Raw genomic sequence first — 24,865 nt, forward strand, 5'->3', positions numbered from 1 at the left:
TTCAAGCTTCTGGGGGGCGGAGGAGCTGCGGATATGAACACCACTGGTCGGAGGGTCGAGCCCTCCTTCTAGCGCCAATGATAATCCCAGATCACCCCGGGGCTTTCTCCTGGCCGGGCCCGGACTCAAACTCCTTTTGGACGGCGACGGCGGCGGCGTGCGGTGTAGCTGTAGGGTGGGAACCTACAAAACAGAACCGGAGGGGGTGGCGTCCCCGCGGCACCTCAAGCGTGAGAATGAGAAAGGGTTTTTAAGGAGAAGAAGGGTAAAGTGGGGATTATGCGAATATATTTATGGGGTGTACGTGTGTGCATGTAAGTATAGGTGAGAGGGAGAGTATGTAAGATTGTAACCTGTAACCTTCCTTCTGTTCTACCTTTTATAGGCCTCCTACTAGGGTTTAGGGGTTTATCTCCTTTAATCTGGACCGTGGGTTGGCCTTTTGGACTGTAGGGCATCTGGACGCCTGGGATGCGTCTCAGATCCGGACCGTAGGAATATTCTGGATCCCGGGTACCTGGACGGTGGTGATGTCGCCACGTGTCCTAGTCTCCTCAAGGTCAAAGCTGAATACGTCAGGGTACTATCTGATCCGGGCCGTAGGAACGTTCTGGATCCCGGGTACCTGAACGGTGATGATGTTGCCACGTGTCCTGGGCTTCCCAAGGTCAATGCTGAGTATTTCCTGGGCTCTTGTAATTGGGCCCTGGGTCTTTGTTATTGGGCCTGAATTATTATAGGCTATCACTACTAATATGTATTGGGCTGATCATTTGATGGGCTAGAAATATTAATAGTTACTATACATGATCCATATCAAGAACCCTATTCAGGTGGGTTCATATTATTTTAAAATATGAGCCCTAGAATGGACGGGTACCTTCACTTTCAGATCCGGGATCATATTTTATTCGGGCCTAATATTTTCGCAAGATTTGGAGCATTTATAAAATAAATCTAAGATATGTATCGTATTTTTGAGTCGAATATGAGCCGAGCTACCGAATAGTCGGTATTATTTTACAGCCCTGGAAACGATGCGTATCATTTGGCACGGAGGACAAGAATGAGTATTGTAGGGGTAAATTGGGGCACATCAACTTTTTAGGCATTTTGGGCCCTTGTATTGAAATAGGGTTAAGTAGGCCAATCACTAACAGAGTAAAGCACGAGTCTTGCTAATCCTTCTTCTTTTTCGATAAGTACGTTGCTAACCCTACTTAAACATAAGACTAGAAGAGAGTCCGTCTTATAGGTAAATGCGATGGCTTTTCAGCAGCCACCAAAGTATGTGCCAGAAGATATTTTGATAGACATCTTTCTCAGACTGCAAATCAAAAGTATTGGTGTATGCAGGTGTGTTTGCAGGACATGGCATCATACCATTGGTTCTACTTGCTTCCTTAAAAGACATCTCACGCTTCAAAAAAAAGCCTCAAAGAGAAACAACTGCATCCTATATCGAACTGACCGCTTGTGCACAGTACTAACTGGTTCTCAATCCATGTTTGATGGTACTCTTAATCATTCTAAATTCTACAACCCTTGTTGGATATTAAATCGATATAACGGCACCTCTTATACCGGGGGACCGAGAATTTACGGGACATGTAACGGATTGTTATGTTTGTCGGCTTATCATTATAATATTCGCGATCATATATATCTTTGGAATCCAACATGTAGAAAAATTAAAAAGCTTCCTAAGCTAGATAAGTGCATTAAGGATGAAATCGGTTTCACTTTGAAGGCTTGTGTGAGTTTCGGGTTTTATGATGACGATGTTAGGGTGATAGTAATTGCTCCTGTTGGCACTGCATACTTTGTTTGTGTTTACAGCTTGATTACTAATAGTTGGAAATATATTCGCACTAGTAGTTGGAATCTTATTCGAACTAATAAACTTCAGTATGCTGATGACCTGGATAAATATTGTCGTGTAAAAGAGACCAAGTTTGTACATGGTACTGTGTATATGATAGAACTAGACCATGTCACATGTTTTGATATGAGAACTCAGACCATTCGAGTAATCTCGTTCCCGAACAAGTTTTATCTTTATAATAATCATGTCACCGAAAGATCTGGAAAAAGAACGATAGTATCGCTGCCAGGAGAATTTAGTGATGATAATGGTTTTACTTGTGAAGCTTATGGAGAAACAATTGCTATTTTTGGATATGGATATCTGTCTTCATCTCTTACAATGTGGATACTAACAGATAAGACCTTGTTTACGGAAGTCTGGGAAGTCAATAAGGAACACCATTATGGGAGCTACTATCGGCCATTGGGGTTCTTAAAAAATGGCCAATATTTGATTAGCCTGACTGGGATATTCATGAGAAGCAGCAAGATTTTCTCCTGCAAACTCAACAATCCGAAGGTAAGGGAATCAACGGTGGTTCGTGGTTCTATAAATATAGTAAAGGGTCGCATAAACTCTGGTTTTGTGGAGAGCCTTCTTCTACTTGATGAAGACAGCCTGGATACTATGGATTTTTTTACTATAGATGGAGATCGAGTCTACCTGAATCCTGATGGCTGATGCAGTTTCAACACATTTGCATAGATTGCCTGGGGGAGGTTATGCAGAAAGTGAACCACGTCATGAGTAAGTCTCGTTGCCTTGTAAACATAATAGATTAGGATGCACAAATTATTTATTTTCATTCCAGATCCAGACTATTATATTTTTATGATGCAAGTGCTATAATAATGGTTTAAATTGGAGATATGCATTTCGTTTAAATTTCACTAATTCTTTCTCCTCCCTCCTATAATGAAAAGCTACAGAAGTGCAAACAGAGTATAAACTATACTCCCCTCCCCCCACTGTTCTCCTTCTACTTGGATACAAAAGCTTTTTTAGAGAGGAATTTTTATTTCAATAGGAGCAAATTACTGTTTATGAATAGGTGTGGGGAGAAAATCAAAATAATATTCATGCCATCTAATAACTTAAAAATCAATTTTAAACTCCTTGCAACTCCTGTAACTATTCCAGAGGCATTCTCCTTAGATAATTTTGTAACTTATCATACTGTGCAAGTCTAGCTGAAGACTTAAAATTCAGCTTTTCCGTGAGCAGTTTGAAGTTACTGCCATTGCATAAAGTTGTCGAGACCTTCTGCCTGCTGATAAAGTAATTAAACAACATTCAAAATCATATATTCAAATTGCATGTATGTTAAAAAACATTACGATCAATTACTAATAATATTTTATTTTCAACTTTAAAATCAAAGATTATATTTGTCAATATTTAATTTGATATTTATTTATTATTCATAAGTCTATAGTCATGAGGTCTCTCTGTTATGCTAAACTATGTGTAATTTGGAACTAAAACTGCTAAGTTACAAATGGAATTTTAGCGCCGAGGAATGCAAAACGGAACTTCTCAAAAGTATGACATGCAGAGAAACTTCTCAAATGTTCTAATTAATACCGTAAACTCCAAGAAAACACTTTTTCCTATTGTTCTGAGGAGAATCTAACAATTCTGTCTAAAGCAACACATAATAAATCTTCCGGAGCTACTTGATCAGAGATGTATAAGTTGGGGTTGTTCTTTATTAAGTCCAACGAATAAGGGGAAAGACGGAGAATTTCATGAGGCCAATTTTGCAGTGGAAGCCATTGCGTTCACCACAGGCAAGATAGTAAGGCTTCCAATTTTTCAACACCAACTCAAATCCATTTCCTTCACCTTGTGTCACTGAAGCCAACCTTTTTGCCCTTCGTAGGTCGCAATTCATTAAACTACGATAGTTTCTTAGTAGATATACGCTATGAGGAAATGTAGTATTGCTTGGTGGATCATACTTGAACACTGCAATCAAAAAAATACACATTAATTTGTAAATGCATGAATAAATTACTCTGCTCTGAAAATACAGAGTTCTGTGCGCACTTAAAGATTTTGTACTTGCCTTCCCTTACTGAATGCCGCAAACCTAATTATATTCTGTCCTCACCTCTAATTAGTACTTAGTTACTGTTTTCATAGTGGTGGTTATAATAGTTTGAATTGCAATAATTTTAAGTTATTAGCATAATATTCGCCTAGGAATACAACGAAGGCTAGCCATTATTAATCAACATCTAGCGAAAGATTCTTTAACAAGAGCTCACCGTGGTTCAACATACAACTAAAATTGTTAGCAGCATGGGTCTAAGTAAAAAATATAGTTTTAAATATACCTAGAGTGTCATTGAGATAAAAGGGGCCGTTCTTGATAGCCCAGTCTGTGTAGTTAAAGCCAAATTTCCATTTCTGATCTCGGACTCTGACGAACATTTGGACCTTTCCATGGCCAACCACCCGTGAAACTGAATCCGGGAGGACTGCTGTAATTTTGTGGAGTGTTTGGTGAATTCTGTGGCCAACCGGAAGCGAAATTGAAGCCAGAGTTCCAATTTTGAGGCCCATTAGTAAAGTTTCGATTAGCATCACTAACCCCAACAATGTAGCTGCTACAAATAATAGCATAACTAGTTGCACATACTTGGAAGCCATGATAGTTGAGAAAAGCACTTGGTAAGAACTATGAAGATGGTTTGTGATGAAGAGAGTACTTGTTAATGAGCTTTTATAGCAAACATTCCAACAGATCTAGAAGAGGAAAATAGTGCAAATTGGCCTAATAGTCCAGAACTTCCTATAGATGGGTTGGTTTGAACTTTTGAAATTATTAATTTAAAAATTTGAGTCCACACTTAAGTATATCATATTAAAAAATTTAGTGAAGATCGAGGATAGTATACACGTCTATTTGATTAGGTTCAATTACTCATCCAGCCATCCACAAACACTATAAATTTTCAATTTTTAGACAATACAGAGGTTCGAATCTTGATAAAGATAAAAGTGAACGTATGCGTATGTTTACTATCGAAAATAAGCTTATTATTCTAAGTAGTTTTTATTTTGCAACAAAGTATTATATGATATTTGTGTCAACCAAAATTATTATAATAAATATTTGTTATTTTAACTTAGCTTTTTTTTTTTCTTGATTAACACTGAGATCAGTATCTTAAAAGTTAGTGAGCACATATGTTCATATTTGTATATTTTCTCATAATTGATCCTTTAAAAAAAAATTATAGCTCGAATTATCTCTTGATTTTATTCTGGAAATATTACATTCTCTTGATTAGAGGTTTAGAGCGTTGAAATTAGTTGATCACTTCAAAAAATGAAAATAGCAAACATAGAAGTATGGGTTTGCAATCCTATAAACAGAAGAAAAATGAGTGTATAAATATGTATTAGTCCTGCTTTAATTACTCGGTAATTCCCCACAAATAGTGGGTTGTTCATACATTCTAGTGGTAATAGAAGTCTTTTGCTTCTGCTGCCTTTGATAAAACTTAGAAGAGTTCCAAGAATAGGTCATCCAAGTTTATTCAACATTGGTTTCTTGTATTGCATTTGAACCTAATATAGGTGCATCTAAATTCAGATAGTTGCCTCACTTGGCTACGATACACACTGTAGATTTGTAACACCAATGACATTGTCATGACGATTGCTTGACATCCTTTTATGAATATGAATATCTTAATATCGTATTCGTATAAAAACAAAACTGGACAAATACATAGAGTTCAGACATAAGAATTTGGATTTAGAGCTCAGCAAATGCTTGTTCTGATGTACCAATAGTATTGTATTAACATAGGGAAGTTTTTGCCGTGGTGAGTAAAAAGAACTTAGGTGTGAGAAATTTAATTGCTTTGTTTTGCGACACTAGAGATTTTAATCACTACATAAAATGGATAGTTAGAAAACATGAATTGAGGTTGGGTCATATTCTTGATTTTCAAATAACAGCTAGAATTTTGCTGCTCATGGCAACTCAAATTGACAAAATAAAATCTACTAAATTATTTAATGAAGCATATGACAATCCCCCTTCACTAACACTGATCTTCATCTTTTGTTTAATCTCATTTGCTCTAACTCTGATTTCCTCACCTTCTCTATCCACCATTAGTCTTCGTATCGATTCTTTTATTACTCCTCTTTCCAACTTATGATCCAATTCCAGTCCAACCTTCCAGATATGGCTCAAATACCTTGAATTTACTTTTTGATCAGAAAAACAGGGCCAGCAAATCATTGGTACCCCTGCACTTATACTTTCCAGTGTAGAATTCCAGCCACAATGACTCCAAAATCCTCCAACTGCATTATGTTCCAGGACTTCTTTTTGAGGAGCCCATTTTACGATGCAGCCTCTTTCTCCAACTGTTTCTAGAAAACCTTCTGGGATTAGGTATGCCCATTCAGATTCTGGAACTGCATCTGACCTAACGACCCACAAGAAGGGCTGATTGCTGCTGGAAAGCCCCCAGGCCATCTCGGCTAGCTCTTCCTTCTGCAATATTGCTAAACTCCCCACACTAACATAGATAACTGAGCGCGGAGCCTGCTTGTCTAGCCATGTTAAACAATTTGTGTCTGCCTCTAGCAAGCTGCTAGATGAGGTTGGAGCTATTATGTGTAAAGGGCCTATAGGAAAGTATCGCACCGGGTAAATGTGTTGGAACTCAACTATTTCTTCTGGCTCTAGATCGTCAACTGTGTTGCAGATGATTGCAGAGGAAGTTCTTGTATTGCATATGTTCTCCGTAAGGTCTATCGCATCTTGTAAACTTCCCATATCAGCTGTTGGTATATCTTTAAACCTAAGAAGTGGAACCCCTGGCACCAAGTCTTCCATTGCTGAATCTGTAGTACAAACTTATATTTGATCAATTTTAGTAGATTAGCATTACTGTCAGGGGCTGTAACTGTTGCTCTAACTCGTTACCGAATACAAGACATAGCGCCCGTTCGAGAAATTTTAAAATAAACAATTATGACTTAAACCGAATAAGTTATTGATAAGTGATAATTTGATAAATACTTATAAGTTATTCAAGTTTTTGGCTAATTAAACTTTTAAGTCAATTTTTTTTTAATTTAAATGAACTAAAATAAATAATTTTTAAATATAATTATCTTAATTCTTATATTTTAAGTTAGATTAACATTAAAAAAATATATTTTTTAAAACTAAAATTGATAAAAAAACGAAAAATAAAAAATAAGTTGAAAAAAAGTATGTCGTTACCAACATTCAACTTATAAGTTGTAAATTCAGCTTATAAGTTGGGTCGACAAATACTCGTCAGTCAATAAACAGTTACGGGTTTATACGCCAATAAGTTGGCTTATAAGATTTGTCAATTCTCTGTTATGTGATTACAAAAAATACAAGACATATTCTCTATTATGTGATTACAAAAAAAGACTAAACCGGAAGATCGAGGTTTGGAAATCGAAAATTGTCTTTAAAATTTATCTGTTTTAGAAGGGATAATAATTGGTAGGAATAGGGTTAAATGACATTTTGGTCACTCAACTGAATAAAAACTTGTAATTGGTTCATCAAAAAGTTTTCAGTCACATTATTGTACTCTATCAAATTGTTATTCAGGTCACCGGCCATCACATATGACCTGAAAATTTGACGACCCAATGGCAAATTTATAGTCAATTGAGTGACTAAGATGCCATTAAAAGACTATTCAGATTTAGTTTAGTATGTATGTTATAATTGAAAATAGTTTCACTTTGCTTAATCTTGGTGGATTAATGCGCTAAATACAATTATTCACCTATTGTAATTATGCACTTCAATATGTAACTAGATCAAAATTAATTTCATCAAAAGAATATAGACTTATTCGAAACACGTACCTCGAGGAATATACCCTCCTGCTAGTAGCCTAGAAAGAGAATGGTAAGCTAACGCAGACGAAGCACTACTTGTACGAAAAATCATGCAGTGAAGCTTCAGTTCTTTAGCCACAGATTCAGAAAAGTACATGAACATGTCATATATAATGCACACAACTTGATTTTCTGGCTCCAGTTGATTCATTATCTCCGACAAGCCTTTCTTCAGGGGCTCTTGGCAATTCTTGTTAAGAACATTTACGAGGGCAATGATATCCCCTGGTAATATCTGGTGGTCAGACAACTTCTCAGGCAGTGGCAAGAAGACCAAATCAGGATTTTTAGACGGATCAGGAGCGTTGAAGACAGTGTGCGCAAATATGACTCTGAATCCCTTAGAATGAAGGATGGTTCCTAAGTCGAGCATTGGACTGAGATGTCCTTGGAAAGGACCTGAAACAATCACCACAGTAGGACGTCTACGTAGTTCTTGATTTTCCATTGGTTTTATTTAACACCAACACTTTCCTAATGCCTAAAATTTGAGTGTGGAAATGTAGATACTTTAGAATGCAGATAACTTAAAACTAGAAAACAGAATATCAAAGATCCAAGTTGAATAATCATATGCAGAGATTCAAGTGTGATAATATGAGGACAAGAATACAAGAGGATAATGGTGAGTTTGTGTCAAGTGGGTAAATATTTAATGTCAGACTACAAAACATGTGAATCTATTGTGGAATGATGCATTTTAAATATTAATGCCATCTACTTTGTTGGTTCTTTTATGTGAAGGGTTATTAGGTCCTTCTGGTTGTTGGAGTTTTTATTTTCATTTTGTTGGTTTACTTCTAGTCTGTAGAGATACTTTCTTACAATCCAAGGGATAAATATTAATATTACAAAACAGAGTGTCTTGCTTGTAGACTAACCTATATAAACACATGATTGCAACATGTAAAAACAATAAAACTAAAATAATACATTAGGTAAAGTCTAAAAGAATACAAAGATAATAATTCATTATACTCCAGTTGATTTTAAAGAAAATTATTTCGGCTATCAGTCTATTATCTTTCCTGATGACGGAGCCATGGAGCGGATGTTAGTTACAATTTTTAGTTTGGTTGGATTTAGACAGTGACAGAGTTTTGTTTGAATTTAGAAACTGACAGAGTTTGTTGATACATAAAAAATTGAATCCAGAGAATAAGAAGCTTGCGTATTACTGTCAATTCTTAATTGGTGTGAGAGTGAGATTGTAATTTTGGATCTTTAAAAGTACGTTGCTAACATTGGCTTTCAGGGATTTTTATAGAAGAACCGGATTTGGTTTCTGTTCTTTAACATCTTTTGGACAATAAATTGATGTATGAAAGTCTCATGAAAGACTAGAGGCCACTGACTACGACACAAATAGGATTTTAGTTATTGATAGAATGAGAAAACAAATTACATTTGAAGTGCAAAAAAGGTTGAAATGTCAGCCTCGAGACAACATTGGCTAACTTAAACCAAACATGAAAATGCATGAGCACTTCTTTGAAGGCAGCTGATGTACTTAATGTAAAGATTCTGACCCGCTTGTTCTCTAGATTGGATCCATATCTAGGATTATTGATTTTTTTTGTTGATGTTACATGTCACTTGGGCAATTGGTTCGACAAGATCAGTTTAGCTAACTCATTTAAAGAACTGTAAGAAGAGCCTCCTTTAGCAACGCTGAGTTTTGTCTTCTCCTTCATAGCGTTTGCGTTCTGCCTAATCTCCAATCCTTCTTTGTCCATTATCAGCCTTTTTATAGTTGTCGCGATCTTCACTCTATCCAGCTGACCATCCATATGTAGGCCTACTTTCCAGAACTCACTCAGGTATCTTGCATTGATATTTTGGTCAGCAAAACAAGGCCGGCATATCATTGGAACACCTTCACTGATACTTTCAAGGGCGGAATTCCAACCACAGTGGCTCCAGAATCCTCCCACTGCAACATGTGCCAATACCTTTCTTTGTGGTGTCCATTTTACTATGCAGCCTCTCTCTCCAACTGTTTCTTTGAAACCTTCTGGTAGTAATTCAATCCATTCTGATCCACGAACTGAGCCAGGTCTAACCACCCACAAGAATGGTTGGCTACTGTTGGCGAGGCCCCAAGCAATCTCAGCTAGTTCTTTCTCTTCCATGATTGCTATGCTCCCGATGCTTACATAGATGACAGAATGAGGCGCTTGCTTGTCAAGCCATGCCATGCAATTGCTGTCTGCTTGTAATAAGCTGGTCGATGAAGGTGGGGCCATTTTATGTATGGGACCTATGGGAAAGAATTTAACTGGATATGCTTGTTGGACCAGTGCCAATGCCGTGTGCTCAAGATGGTCGACAGTATTCCAGATGAGAGCTGATGCATTTCTTGTGTTGTTTGTAATAGCTGATATTTCTATTATGTCTTTTATATTTCCCATATCAGCAGTTGCAAAATCCTTAAGCCTGAGGGGATGAAGCCCAGGGACCAGATCTTGCAACTTTGAATCTGCAATACATAGTAGTTTTATTCACATCTATGCGAGTACAGTAAAAGTCACCCCCTAAAGATATGGTAATTAAATAAGGTTGGGTCCATGACAAGCTTTTATCTGTAAAATTTTCCAGAAAGAAAGTGTATTACAGTCCTACCACGCCCTCTGTCCTCCCATTACGGTTGAAAGTGTCTAGGATAGATAAGTGTCCTTTTCTAAGACTTGTGGAGATATTATTTGAGCTTTGCATTTTTAGCCCTAAATGAAGTGACAAGTGTCCAAAATAAAGTTTCAAGTTTCGGGCATGGGTAATAAAGAGACCGGACAACATAGATCACTTAGGATGTCCTTTAATCCCCCTTCGTCTCTGTACCACAGCCGTGGCACAGATTCACAGTTATGAGCTGATTTAAATTGTTTTATTTGAGGTCATATACATGATGGTTATGTAAAAGTGGTGAAAAACATTACGAAACCTACTAATATTTTAATTTGTGTGGAAATGAAAATCTCTGTATTAGAAAGACATACCTTGTAGCGGAAAGTAACCTTCTGCATTGAGGCGTGGGAGGTGCTCATAAGCTGCTGCAGCAGAAGCAGCACTTGTACGTAAGATCATGCAAGGAAGCTGCAGTTTATCAGCTACTGCGCCAGAAACATACATTATCATATCATAAATGATACAACAAATTTGATCATGTTGGTCATTTCTCTTCATAAATTCAGCCAAGATTTCTGTCAGAGGTGCTTCACAATTATTGTTCATTGTAATTATAAGAGTCATAAGATTTGCTGCAGCAGCAGTTTGATCACCAAGGTTATCTGGTATGGGTAGGAAACTGAATTCCGGGTGGTTACATGGATCCGGAGAATTGAAGATGGTGTGCGCGATAATGATGGAGAAACCCTTTGAATGAAGAAGAGTTCCTAACTCGAGCATTGGGCTTAGATGTCCTTGTAATGGAGCCGGAACAAGAACCACATGAGGGCGTCTCTGCATTCCTTGGTTTTCCATCTTATCTTGATATCTCTACTTTGTTATGTATATATTTGAAGGAGTGGACCTTTCCTGTAAACATAACCTTGGCCAAGATTTTATAGAATTTTGAAAGTTTGGAAGTACTTAGTTAAGATTTTGAGCTGTTAATTAAATATATCTGGGGTATATTCAAGTATTCTCTCACAGTCTGGTGTTATTCGGTTAAGCCTACAAAAGTAACTGGTCCCTGTGGTTGTACAAATAACTTAACAATTGTATTATGCACAACTAAAATGTTGTTCAAATTACTTAACTATTGGAGTATCATTATTTATTTGATTATAATTTGAACAACATTGATTGGCTTGCCGCATGTCTTAAAACTTTTCGGTGCAACAAGAGATAAGCTTGTGACACAAGAATTATGTTGTTTTCCTGAGATCCAGTTGTATATTTGTTTGATACTGTATGGACACATTCTATATTATTGGTAATTGAATTGATATTATCAGAAAATCTGATCTTTCTCATTTGTACCGATGGTATTGGCTTTGTATCAGTTTTATTTGATTGTTGTCCTTGTTGGCCGGTATGTTTTTGTTTTAACCCTTGCTCTATATTCTGCTTCCGGTAATGTTAACTGTCTATATCAGCAGACAACAGCCACTGTTTCTAGAAAAGCATCGGTTATTCTTGATTCCTTCCAATAATTCTTTGTATCTTCTTTCTGAATGCTGATTTGAGAAGATGTAGTCCCTTCTTGATATTCAATAAACATGCTTTGTTTTGCTCAGATTGCGAATGGATCTCCAACGTCTGTTTAAGAAAAAAAATCTCGGATTTAATAAAAAAATGCATGTCATATACTGAATAGAAAATGCTGCAACAAATTGTTGATAAGGCTTGTAGTTGTGCCTGTACCACAGTTTTTGTAACTTGCCAAGTCTTTGAAATGGATCTTGGCTGCAAATATATTTGATGTTTTCTTCTCTTTAGGAAAACAGACTCATGAGTAGATTCAATTTATAATGATATATACTTATGAAAATAAATGCAACACTTGCCTCAAGTTTTCTGCAGACATCATTATTCATGTTTTGATTTTAGTGCAACAATATCCCTGAACATATGGCAGTATTTAGAACTAAAATACTGATAGAGTCTTCTACATACACCAAATCTAACAGCACAAGGTCGTGTTTGGCGTGATAATGAAGTGACTTTTTGCCACCCATGTTCGAACGGTTGGAACAACCTCTTTATGAGATAATGCTAAGGCCTTGTACAACAGAGTTGTTGGTTAAATAGGAAAATTTACGAGATGGGAAAACAGGTTTCAAACATGTAACAAAATACTTAAATTACAACTTGCTTCTGTCCCCATGCATTAACCCTCATAAACATTCAATTCTGTGGAATTTTGGTGGTCAAGAGGAACTCTGTCATATGATTTCTCCAAAATTGTTAAATTACTTCATCTGTACTTGCAGACGCTGAAGAACGAAAGATATCACCAAATATCAAGATAAAATGAGGTACAGGTACTGAAGTCACGAACATGAAATTTGGCAGACTCCATGTCTGAAGAACCCCATTTTACCTTTTAGCTTATTGGTTCAGCTATTACTTCAGTACTTCAGAGTGCCTATGATACATAAAAATTTATCTTCTTTTGCTTATTAAACGCCCTCTCACACCCAATTTGTCTTCAGCAAATTTGTTGCTAAGATATATATATAAGAATTTTGTAGTTCAACTGATTTAGTAATGCTCAATTATTATGTGAAACTGTTACGATAAGCAAAGGCCATTTACCTTGAAAAATAATGGAACCTTTTGCTAGGAGGTGAGGCAGTGCGGCATATGCCTGGACAAAAGCAGCACTGCTAGTTCGCAGGACAAGGCTTGGAATCTTAATATTATTAGCAATGGTTGCTGCAAAGTACATGAGGGAATTATGTATACTTGCAGCCACCTGACTATACGCCCGTCTGCTTCATCTGGCTGGACACAGCTCCGGAAAACTAAAAAAAAAATTAACAAATTCTACGAGCAACCTTAAATTATGCCTTTTGTTGCTGATGCAAGAACTCATTGCTGAGCGCTGATAAGCAGTCTGAAGCATTTAATAATTTAATTCAGAGGGTTACTTTCATTATGTGCAATTATAGTGGTAAAGCTTTTTAGGGGATAGTAATTAATTTCTTGCATGAAAGAACTGTCAACAAGTCAGCCAAAGTAAAAATTTTAGTTTGCTGAATGCAGATGTATGACTCATTACAACTAATATGACTAATGTAAATTAAGCTCAAATTATGTTTAATTTATTTTGAAAATCCTGCTCATGTGATGTTATTGGCAAGTTTTGTTAATACCAAAAAGAATATAAGTTATGAATTTTATTTAAGTTTGCCAGACAGTTACTCAGTCAGTGTGTCGGTATATTCCGGCTAAGTCACAGCAGATATCTTCTCGATACGTTGATTAAAGAAAGGAGGAGTGGTAGAGGTTGAGGTTTTTCTATGTGAAAAAAATTGTATCCAGTTGTATCAGGCACTGGTAAATAAAACTCTGATTGGCAGCAACATATAGTTTCAATTTCTGTAAAAGTTTCCCCTTGAAGTGGGAATAAATGTGGCATAGGTAATTTTTAAATATACCTGTTTTTCTTACTATACTATCGTATTCACTCATTTTTTATTGTTTTCACTTATCTAACACATCCTGTAAGTTCTGTATCTTCTTGCTGCAATTTTCTTTAATCCTAGAAGGTTTAATCACCTATAGTCATTTACCAGTGATGATTCCTGTTATGAACAAACATATTTCCCTGCATAGAGACCTGTACTGGATGTTGAACTTCTGTTAAAAATCTCCATTTTTATTAATATGTCTGTTAGATATTGAATAGAGAAATGTTATTCTGCAATGAATTACCCATCTGTCGACAAAGATACACATGGCGAAAATTCGGGGTTATAGCAATAGACCTATGGATGATCAGGTCCTTTAAATTTAATTCAATTTTGCAGATCCATGGCTTGTGATTTTTATGATTTTATTCGGCTGAAATAATGTAAATTGCAAATGTGTGTCGTTGAATTACAACATCTATGTAGTTAAAGAGCAAACTTACATAAATTTATATCAGTACATCTTTTGGTTCAAATTTTCTCTGCATAAAGACTACATTGTTTATGTTTTGATTTTTGGTGCATAAAAATTATTGAAACTTGCTAGCAGTATCTATGCTGTGATGCTGACAAGTTTATTTTCATACTTCTAAGCTGGATTATAAGCTGGAAAAAGAGGTGTAGAATGCATAACAAAGTATTTGTGGAAAACAACGCGATTTTCTGGAGAGGGAAAGGAGGACAGTATTTTGGCATAGGCTTCACGGCTCTGGTAGATTCTTGGCCAAGAGGCACTCTGTCAAGTCATTCAGTGAATTATAGGAAGAACCACCCTCAAGTATAGAATCATCAATCAATTGCTTCAGTTCATTGGCTCTGTGCCTCATTTCATCCCCTTCCATGCCTGTCATTAATCTTCTTATGGACCTCTCTATATCCCCTCTCTCCAACACACCGTCCAATTCTATTCCAACTTTCCATACGTACGTAAGGTATCTCGCAGTCACCTTCTGGTCAAAAAATTGTGGACTGCTTATCATAGGGACCCCTTCAGAAAGACTCTCCATGGTTGAATTCCAACCGCAGTGGCTCCAAAAGCCTCCTACTGCAGAATGCGCTAATACCTCCTTCTGAGGAGCCCACTTCACTACCAAACCTCTTTCTCCAATAACTTCCTTAAAACCTTTGGGCAGTACTTCAGTCCACTCCGAGCCACTGACTGATCCAGGTCGAACCACCCATAGAAATGGTTGGTCACTGTTTGCCAATCCCCAAAATATCTCTGTTAACTCATTTTCATCACTGGTTGCCAGGCTCCCTTTGCTTACATATATAACAGATTTAGCTCTCTGATTATTCAGCCATCCAATGCAGCTGGTTTCCTCTTCTAAGAAACTAGTGAACAAGGTTGGTGCCACTTTGCATAGAGGGCCTATCCCGAATACAGGAACATTATAATGCTGCCGGATTTGGAGCATAGATGATTGCTCAAGGCAGTCTATGGTGTTTAAGATAATGGCTGAAAATGTTTTCATGTTGCTTGCAATGTCATTGAGCTTCAGTGTCTCGTTCATGTTATTATTGGATACGGGTAGATCCTTAAACCTCAATGGGCTTAGGTCAGGTACTAGCTCATGCAACATAGAATCTGTAACACATATGAATAAACTTGTTCATAGAGTCCACTAGTAATTTCTAAAGTATGAACATTTAACTAATTTGTGTGAAATATTTAACTAAATTATAGCGAAATCCAAAGACATAATTTTGTAATTAGGAAGAATGAAGGTTCTTAAGATTTGCATTTTTTTTCTTGTGGTCAAGAGATGCTTAGAAAGTAATCAGATGCATCATGACAGACGGATCCAAGAAATCTACAAAAGAAACGACACTGACAAATAGAATGAGATCTTCTACTGAGAATTGAATCTGAAATTACCCTGTCATTAGTCACCTAGAATATCCACTCTATAGACCATGAGTCTTCAAGTTGAAGTCCAAGGATGATATCAATTGAAAATCTATTTATCAAAATCTGTATACATCTCAACAAGGAATAAGAGTTTTTGTTCCGAACCAACTATACACTTTACACCACGACAACCATTGGATTACAGATACGAGATGGTCGTGAATCGTGATGAGTTTTCAGTACTGATATATATATATATATATAATACGCGCCTTCACTAAAATTTAAATCATTGACCTCTTATTAGTACAAATAAATAGTAGTAATAGCAATATATTACTTGAGCTGATAATTTCTTGGTTTAGCTGTGTTCTCTTTCAGTACTCGATCAACATGAACTCCTGACGAACATGTATTAAAAGAATAATGCAAGAAAAATATGTTTGATTGCGAAAATCCTATGGAACTATGCAGCCCAACAGTCATAGCTTTCCCTTGGTTAGAACCACTAATTAGGGGTATGCTGAAAAACGAAATACGACCGGGGCAAGTTCAATAGACTCTTATTTCATTTCTTATATGTAATATAAAAAAAATTAGCTCTTAGTAATTTAGGACATGAATAAGTAATATCGTCTCCAACAATGTTCTTTATGCTCAATCTTTATTCGATGTAATATCCGTTAAAAGAGGGGATGTGTACTTAAAAATAAGGAGTGGAATCAACATATAGTAGTTTAATAGGAGCATCTCCAAGGGCTTAAACCACTCTTAAATATAATATAAACTATGACTCTGAACTAGATTCATCTCCAACAATGTTTCTTGTATTCACTCCTTTTATTTTGTTATTAAAAGTAAGTTTAATCCATAAAAGTATAAAAGAAAGTGGATGGAGTTATAAATTTATTATACAAATATTAATAGTTAAGAGTGACTAGTAGCTCTCAAAATTGAGGAGACACAAGAGAATTTTAGTAAATTTAAAAGCTAGTCTAGTGGAGCAAAAAAATTGACCGTCCTCTTTAAATTTCAAGTTATGACTCTATAAGGAGTAACTTTCCCTTGTTTTCTCAAAGGAGCAAGTGCCATGTACCTTGAAAAGGAAGGGAGCCTTCTTCTAGAAGGCGAGGAATTGCACGAAACGTTTGTTCAAAGCCTGCACTGCTAGTCATGAGGACAAGTCTTGGAATTTTTATATGATGAGCAACGGTTGCTGCAAAGTACATGATTGAATCAAATATAATTCCAACCACCGGAACATCCGCTGTCTGGCTCTGGAGTTCCAAGAACTCCTGCAGTGGTGCATGGCAACTGCGGTTGATACCCTCTATATCGTAAATAGTAGGAGTAGTTGATGTATCAGAATAAGGTAAGTTGTCTGATAAGAGTAGAAAGTTGAAATGAGGATGTTTAGAAGGATTAGGAGGGTTGAATCTAGTGTGTGCTATTGTGATTGCAAAGCCCTTGAAGTGAAGCACATTTCCAAGCTGAAGCATTGGAGTGGTATGGCCTTGTAGTGGAAATATTGCCAGAACCAATCGTCCAAGCCTTTGATTTTTCATCTTAATTGCCTACGGTGAACTTGTATTGTTCTCCCTTATATATTGAGTGAGTTGATAGCTCGACCAACTTATTTAATACCCGACACTCGTTCGGTAAGCTCCACATTATGTGTGGCAACGTATTGCCTAGATGACGATGATTACTTACAATTCACAAAGTTGTCCAGGATACTGTTGGCTACTGTTGACTAGGCCCCCAGGCAATTTCAGCCACTTCTTTCTCTTCCATGATTACATAGAATCTTAATATTATTAGCAATGGTTGCTGCAAAGTACATGAGGGAATTATGTATACTTGCAGCCACCTGACTATACGCCCGTCTGCTTCATCTGGCTGGACACAGCTCCGGAAAACTAAAAAAAAAATTAACAAATTCTACGAGCAACCTTAAATTATGCCTTTTGTTGCTGATGCAAGAACTCATTGCTCAGCGCTGATAAGCAGTCTGAAGCATTTATTAATTTAATTCAGAGGGTTATTTTCATTACGTGCAATTATACTGGCAAAGCTTTTTAGGGGATAGTAATTATTGTCTGTATTTTCTGGTAAAGTCACAGCACATATCTTCTTGAAACGTTGATTAAAGAAAGGAGGGGTGGTAGAGGTGCTGACACGAATGTAGTAGAAAATTAGTTCGAATAATCACTGACTAGTTTTGCTAATTTAATTTTTACTGGGCTTGGCCTTTTAAAATTTTAATTCGTTTTGACTACGGATTATTATAATTGATTTGACGTTATAATAATCAGATTCAATTACAGATTTGATTTATTAACCGACTGATTAAGTTTGTAATGCTAAGGTTTTTGAGAAGATTTTTAAGTCAAGTAATTTCATATGTGGTCATGGCCAGCCTCAGTAGAGCTACGAATCACCACAGTCTGTTTCTTGGACTTTCATGAGACAAGGGAATCACAGAAGAAAATGCAGTACTAAGTTGTGAATTTTCTGGTGATTGGGCAAGTTCCCCCGTAACTATCACATTAAGCTTGCAACTGAGAAGCACTTGTGGATGCCAACAGAATGCCTTGAATGGTTGTGCCAACAAGATATCTCAAAAGTTTTTTAGCAGCTTGAAAATGAACTATGGTTGGTAACTGCATAAATTGGCTTAAGAGTTTAAGAGATAAGCTTACCATGTCCTCCTTGAGTGTGTGTGAGCTTCAAATGGTGAAGGTCTTAAGTGTGTGTGAGCTTCAAATGAGAATCAAGCGGAAGTTTGAGTGGTTTTGCTTACTGAATATGGGATTCAGCTATGAAGTCTTTGGTGTATTTATTATCATCACGGGAAATAAATAGCTGCAATCCTGCCTATTTCCAAGCCAAGAAAGTATTTGATAGAACATAGAGCCATTCATATGAAATAACTTAGGTGTTGTATTCATTTCAAGTTTTAAAGAATTGTTAATAATCTATGGATTTTAAAAGATTTTCGTTGATTTCAATTTTTCGTGGATTTTGATGGAGTTGATCCAAAATCTTGTAGAGTCTTGCAGATTTTGTGGAGTTTTTTAGAAATCCATCAAAATCTCATGTATTTTGAAAAGATTTCAAGATATTAAAAATGTACTAGGAAATCCATCAAAATCCACAACTTTTTTAAATAAAAGAAAATCCATGGACTGTTGAATACCATCAGATTTTGATGGATTTTTTAAAATCCAAATTGAATACCACCAAATTTTGATTGACTTTTTAAAATCTAAATTGAATACACTCAGATTTTAAAAGACTTTTTTCAATCCTTGTTGAATACCTTTAGATTTTAAAGGATTATTTAAAATCCAAATTGAATATCCCATGATTTATAAAATCCAAAAAAATCCTTCAAAATCCCAATTGAATACACCCCCTAGTTGGCATATCTTTGAGCTTTCTGATTTTTTGCTTGTCACTGCCACATATGAGAAGGTTATCCACATGAATAAATATGACCATGACAGTGTTTTCAGAGTTTTTGATAAATATACAATTTTCAGATTTTGACCGGACAAACCCAAGTTCCAGTAGAGTAGAGTTTATGTAATATCCGGGAAATTCGCGTAGTGTATTATATTTATTTTATGAATATGTCTGAATTTATGTAGAATTCAAAAAATTATTTTTATGGATATAATTTGTTTCAATTTGATGTGTATCTAAGTGGTACACGTATTGATGTTGAAAGAGTGACCAAATGAAAATTTGATCGATACGAGTTATCATGTGATATACGTAAATGAGTATGTGTCATTTTATTAGAAAATGATGATTTACGAGGAATAAAGAATAATGAATGAGTTACGATTTTTATGATAAAGTATGTGAATACATGATGAGGTGATCCATGTATTAATGTGATTAAACGAATAACGTGAAGAAATGATCGATAAATGTTATCCGATTTTATGTATATGTTAAAAATGGAAGAGTGAGTATAATTAAGATTTAATATAAAAATTAAGTGAAAGCATGAGGTTTTATTATGAAATGTGTGAATACGTGTCATATGATTTGTACGTGTTGGATTAAATGATCGATGTGTTTTAAAATGAATTTAAGGATTTTATTATGATAACATATGATTATGTGAGCCTTTAAACATTTTTATAAAATTAAGTGTGATATTGTAATATGATGCAATTTGTTGCTCTATAATTCCCCTAGAGACTTTATAAAAATGATACTTGAGTTAATCTTGGTGATTTGATATTTTTATATAATTTTTAAATCATTATTTTGATTTTTGAGAGCTAACTTGCAAAATTCGTATAAAATAATCTATACGCTTAAAAATTATTTTAAAAATATGAGGAAAGAGGTAATTTCGTATTCTATATTTTAAAAATTAATTTGGATTTCTTTGAACCATTTCAGAACGGTTTTATAAGCTGTAAAATTATTTTCAGGATCTTCAGCAATTGATAAATGTAAAGAAAAATCAGATTTTTTAATTATTAAAGTACTAAACTACCTCCGGGCTTTTAACCCTCTAAACCCCAAACTCATTTTCTCACAATCTCTCTCGGGTCTTCTATATCTCTCTGTAACTCTCTTCATCTCTCTCGATTCTTCTGTGCTTCTCTCGGGACTCCATCTCTCTTTCTCTCCCCTTTGTTTCGGGTCAATTTTTTTAAATCAAGACCCGATAACTGCTTCTTTTCTTCTCCAAAACATAACCATGTACTTGTCTATGTGTATAGTTGTATGTATAACTCGATTTTTTAGAACCCATTTCAGATCGGTTTCAATTTCTGAAAAAATGCTTCGGTATTAATATAGTGGTTTGGTTTTTTATATGTTTTTATTAAACTTTGACGATCATATGGTGTTTATGATATTGTGAAGTGTTTTTATTTCAAGACGAAAAGATAGATCGGGGACTGAAGGTAGTATTTCGAGGAAGAAATCGAGTTTTGAGAGGTTGCCGGAATATGGCCGGCGGCAGTCGGACGGCGGTGACGATCGGCGACAGCCATGGCTGCAGGTGGCAGAAAGGTGAAGAAGATGATAATGTCTAGAGGTTGAAGATTTTTAGTATTTGAGTGTATTTTGATATTTAAAATGGGGAGTATTTTTGGTTGAATTTGGAAAAACGGGTTGAGTAGATTGATAGATCGGGCAATGGTGAGTAGAACTCCGGAGAAAATTTATGTTTCGAGCTTGCCGGAATTTGACCGGTAGGAGGCCAGACGGTGATGTCACTGGAAGTAGCCATGATTGTTGGTGGTGGAAGGTTGGAGAAGATGATAGGTATTTGGAGCATATTAATGTGACGGATTTTGCTCATTCAATTTAATTGCTGATGTCATAATTATTGGAGTAAATTTGGCATTTACTTAAAGAGGGAGTTACAAATATAAAATCTATTTAATTAATTGTTAGATATTTTAATGAGTGTCTTGATTGAAGGTTTTTATGGGTGGCCTATTTGAGGGCATAATTTTGGCCGTTTAGAGGAAATCTGTGGGCAATTATTGGGCTTGTTTTGTGCCAATTTATTGGGCTTGTTTTGTGCCAGTTATGGGACTTGTTTTGTGCCAATTTATTGGGCTTGTTTTGTGCCAATTTATTGGGCTTGCTTGTGTCTAACTAATATTTTGGTTAGATTTTATGTTATTATTATGTATTATATATTTGTATTTATTTTATAATTTTAATAATCATTTTTTAATATTTTTCTTTATCTTTTTAGTTTTATTCTCAGGATGGTAAGAGATTTAATGGGGGGGTTCTCATATCAGATTTAAATCTCAATTATCAATCAAGTTCTCAGATTATAAGATAATGTTGAAGATATGCGAGATTGCACGCGCAACTATCAGACTCTAGTTTATACTTAGTTTTGTACAAGAATTGCAGAAGGAGGGGTTGAATGTCATTCTGGCTTCTTTTTGAATTTTAAGAATGATTCTTCTACAAATAAATAATTGTGTTTGACTTGCAATAGTGCAGAATAAGAATATAACAGAATTCAAATCACAAAGCAATTAAATACAAGTATTTAAAAATTTTCTGGTGGATTGAATTTTTCCACCAGAGATATATATTAAGTAGAGAACTCTGTGATACAAATAGTACACAGCTGCTTATAAGTTGAACAACAAGAACTATAGAGAAAATTTTTACAGATTTTGCTTTATCTATTTTTCTAGTTTTTGCTTACTAACATGGATAATATTCAACTTGCTACTCTTGGTTTATGTATCACCAAGTTACATCATAAAAAGACAAGATAATAAGACAAACTGTATCTAGTCTAACTTCATGCTGCTACACTTCTCTTTCCAGCATCTTTGAATATCATCTGTTTAACATGGAAATGGAAATGCTTCTTTGTTCTCTAAATCCTTCAAACAGGCTGCCACATTCTATTTGCATACAACCAACGCATGTGACTGTCAAGTCACTATCAACTGCTCTTTTGAATTTTAACATTCGTTGAAACTTAGATTAATCATCCGTTGAAACTTTGTCTGATCATCCGTCGAGACTTATGTTGATCATCCGTTGAAGCTTTGTAAATTATCCGTTGAGACTGTCTTCTTGATAGTTAACTTTACTTCATTTACACAAGATTACAAGGCATCTAATATTTACAATTAGCCATCATATCTTGCATATCAATCAAGTAGTTAACATGACTTTGAACAATCTACAACATCTAGTTCACTAAGCTATCCAAGTATGCAGAAATGTGCTACTAGTCTTATTGTTACATAAGCTACTCTTTCAACGGATGTTGAAAATGATCATCCGTTGAAAGCTACAATTTTACTTAACTAAAATCTACTAAGTGTTTTGTTCAAGTTATCATCAAGTACACAACATATTTCTAACAGTTCTCATATCAGATTTAAATCTCAATTATCAATCAAATTCTCTGATTACAAGATAATGTTGAAGATATGCGAGATTGCCCGTGCAACTATCAAACTCTAGTTTATACTTGGTTTTGTATAATATATTTTTAGTGGGTACTCTTTTTCCCTTCTTGAGTTTTTTTCCCAATAGGTTTTACTCTTGAGGGGTTTTAATGAGACCTAGCCGTGGGTTATCTGATCGGACATTGAAGCGATATTATCTAAGTTTTTGGGAGCACTTGCTTGCTTTTCGGTTAGATGATATACTTCGATGAATGAAGGAAATTATGTCCCTCCCGACTGTATTCTTGATTTTTATCAATGGAAATAGTTATATTTCTGCAAAAAAAAAAACGATGCAAGTGTGTTAATTTAGTTGAATTTTAGAATTTTTCAAGAGTTAGTTGGGCATAATTGATTCATGTTATGGAAAAATGAGCTTGTTTAATTGCTATGTGTGCGGTTATTAAAAGGGATGTTAATATAGTTTAATTTTCAGAATTTTGGGTTTGAAAATTTGATGTTTGGCTCAACTTTTATGTGAAATGACAAATTGTTGGTGTTGTCACGAAACCAAATAGTAGTTAATAAAACAAAGGAAGTGCTGCCGAAATTTCTGCAAATTTATTTAAGTTCTAAAACGAGACATGCACTTCTATGTTTTATTTCGGCATATATTTATTATATTATTGAGTTGTGACCCTCGGATCTAGACCTCGGATCGAGAGGGCGTCACAGTTTGAGAACCATTATCGAGGGGTTTGGTTCAGTCCATACATGGCTTTAAATAGAAGGCATACTAACTCAATTAAAGATTTAACAGGAGTTTCATTCACAGTGATTCTGTAGCCAAAATGACAGTATCACTGTGGTAATTTCATGTATACAGTTTTTTGGAGGTCATCATGCAAAAAGGCAATGGTGACATTCATTTGAATTGTATCCCAATTCAAGATTGCAGCTACTGTAAGGAGTGTCTTGATTACTGTTAAGAATATGTGTATTAGTTTGATGATAAGTTCAGCAAAACACTTAAGTAGAAATCTAGTGTTTGTAGCCTCAACGGATAAGACCATCTTGGCTATCCGTTGAAGGAGTAGCCTTACTTAGCAATAAGTTTGGTATTGTAGCACATCTCACTCTCTGGTTTCAAGCTGTAATTCTTAGATGTTGTTAGGAGATAATCAGTCATGTTGACTACTAATGGATGTACAAGTAGGAGGGCTAATTGTAAATATTTCATGCCTTGTAATTTTGTATAAGTGAAGAAGTGTCAACTGATATTGAAGACCTTCAACGGATAAGAAATTAAGCTTCAACGGATGTCTCTAACGCTTCAACGGATAAGTGCTTCAACGGATAAAGCTTCAACTACTAGAGCATCAACGGATAAAGCCATCAACGGATGAAAGCTTCAACGGATGCACTGCTAGAGCATCAACGGATAAAGCCATCAACGGATGAAAGCTTCAACGGATGCTCAGTCTCATAGCAGTTGATAGTGACAGTTAACAAAGCTGACAGAGGCACATGGATTGACAGAGATGTGGTAGCCTATTTCAGGAACAGCAGAAAAAGCAGCCGTTTTTAGTCTGGTTCAAAATGGAAAGTCAACAGATAATTCCATATTACACTGGATAAAAATGGAACATAAACAAGTGGAGAACTATTGTCTTATTGTACTTTATCTTTGTCTTCACTTGAAAACTTGGTGTTATATAAACCAAGTAGTAGCTAGTAATTAGACATGAATTTTCCCTGAGCTGTTTAGAAATATCAAGAGAGAAAATCATCTAGTTTGTACTAGGAAGCAGATGTGATTTAATTTTGAATCACAAATTTTCTGAAATAACACATCTCTGGTGGAACAACAAATCCACCAGAAATTTTTTTAAGTTCTTTGTGTTCATTTCATTTGTGTTTAAATATATATCTGTCTGCATCAGCTCCAAGCAATTCACACACATTTGATCACTCAAACACTTAGTCTTACAAATTGCTCAAAACTTGAAAAAGTTTTGAGATTTACATTCAACCCCCCTTCTGTAAATCTCATTGTTAGTCCACTGGGAATAACAATTGGTATCAGAGCAAGCTCTTAACATACAAAGAGTTTAAAGATCTATTCTGCTAACAGCATGAGTAAGAAGGATATAGGTGTAAAGATTCCAATTCTGAA

At 35.5% G+C, this 24,865-nt stretch overlaps 4 protein-coding genes and 1 long non-coding RNA gene across 5 annotated transcripts; 1 reads left to right on the forward strand and 4 right to left on the reverse strand.

Annotated features, from left to right (window-relative positions):
- Positions 1–1,264: 1,264 nt before the first annotated feature.
- Positions 1,265–2,548, forward strand: LOC141695994 (putative F-box protein At3g16210). Its single transcript, XM_074500193.1, has one exon. It carries the CDS (start codon positions 1,265–1,267, stop codon positions 2,546–2,548), a length of 1,284 nt encoding a protein of 427 aa, XP_074356294.1.
- Positions 2,549–3,417: 869 nt separating this feature from the next.
- On the reverse strand, positions 3,418–4,552 carry LOC141698421 (uncharacterized). Its single transcript, XR_012565092.1, has 2 exons — positions 4,207–4,552; positions 3,418–3,835 (listed from the first exon to the last, which is right to left on the reverse strand). It is a non-coding gene; the product is annotated as an uncharacterized LOC141698421 (long non-coding RNA).
- An 866-nt stretch (positions 4,553–5,418) lies between these two features.
- On the reverse strand, positions 5,419–8,449 carry LOC141698623 (UDP-glucose iridoid glucosyltransferase-like). Its single transcript, XM_074503394.1, has 2 exons — positions 7,757–8,449; positions 5,419–6,742 (listed from the first exon to the last, which is right to left on the reverse strand). Exons 1-2 carry the CDS (start codon positions 8,235–8,237, stop codon positions 5,868–5,870), a joined length of 1,356 nt encoding a protein of 451 aa, XP_074359495.1. The 5' UTR covers positions 8,238–8,449; the 3' UTR covers positions 5,419–5,867.
- A 695-nt stretch (positions 8,450–9,144) lies between these two features.
- On the reverse strand, positions 9,145–11,573 carry LOC141696802 (UDP-glucose iridoid glucosyltransferase-like). The gene is made up of 2 exons (XM_074500923.1): positions 10,786–11,573; positions 9,145–10,268 (listed from the first exon to the last, which is right to left on the reverse strand). Exons 1-2 carry the CDS (start codon positions 11,267–11,269, stop codon positions 9,382–9,384), a joined length of 1,371 nt encoding a protein of 456 aa, XP_074357024.1. The 5' UTR covers positions 11,270–11,573; the 3' UTR covers positions 9,145–9,381.
- A 2,752-nt stretch (positions 11,574–14,325) lies between these two features.
- LOC141697666 (UDP-glucose iridoid glucosyltransferase-like) lies at positions 14,326–17,447 on the reverse strand. The gene is made up of 2 exons (XM_074502156.1): positions 16,875–17,447; positions 14,326–15,514 (listed from the first exon to the last, which is right to left on the reverse strand). The coding sequence occupies exons 1-2, from the start codon at positions 17,341–17,343 to the stop codon at positions 14,628–14,630; spliced, it is 1,356 nt and encodes a 451-aa protein (XP_074358257.1). The 5' UTR covers positions 17,344–17,447; the 3' UTR covers positions 14,326–14,627.
- Positions 17,448–24,865: the final 7,418 nt, after the last annotated feature.

This window comes from Apium graveolens, chromosome 11 (genome assembly GCF_009905375.1).
Source record: "Apium graveolens cultivar Ventura chromosome 11, ASM990537v1, whole genome shotgun sequence".
Taxonomy (NCBI): Eukaryota; Viridiplantae; Streptophyta; class Magnoliopsida; order Apiales; family Apiaceae; genus Apium; species Apium graveolens.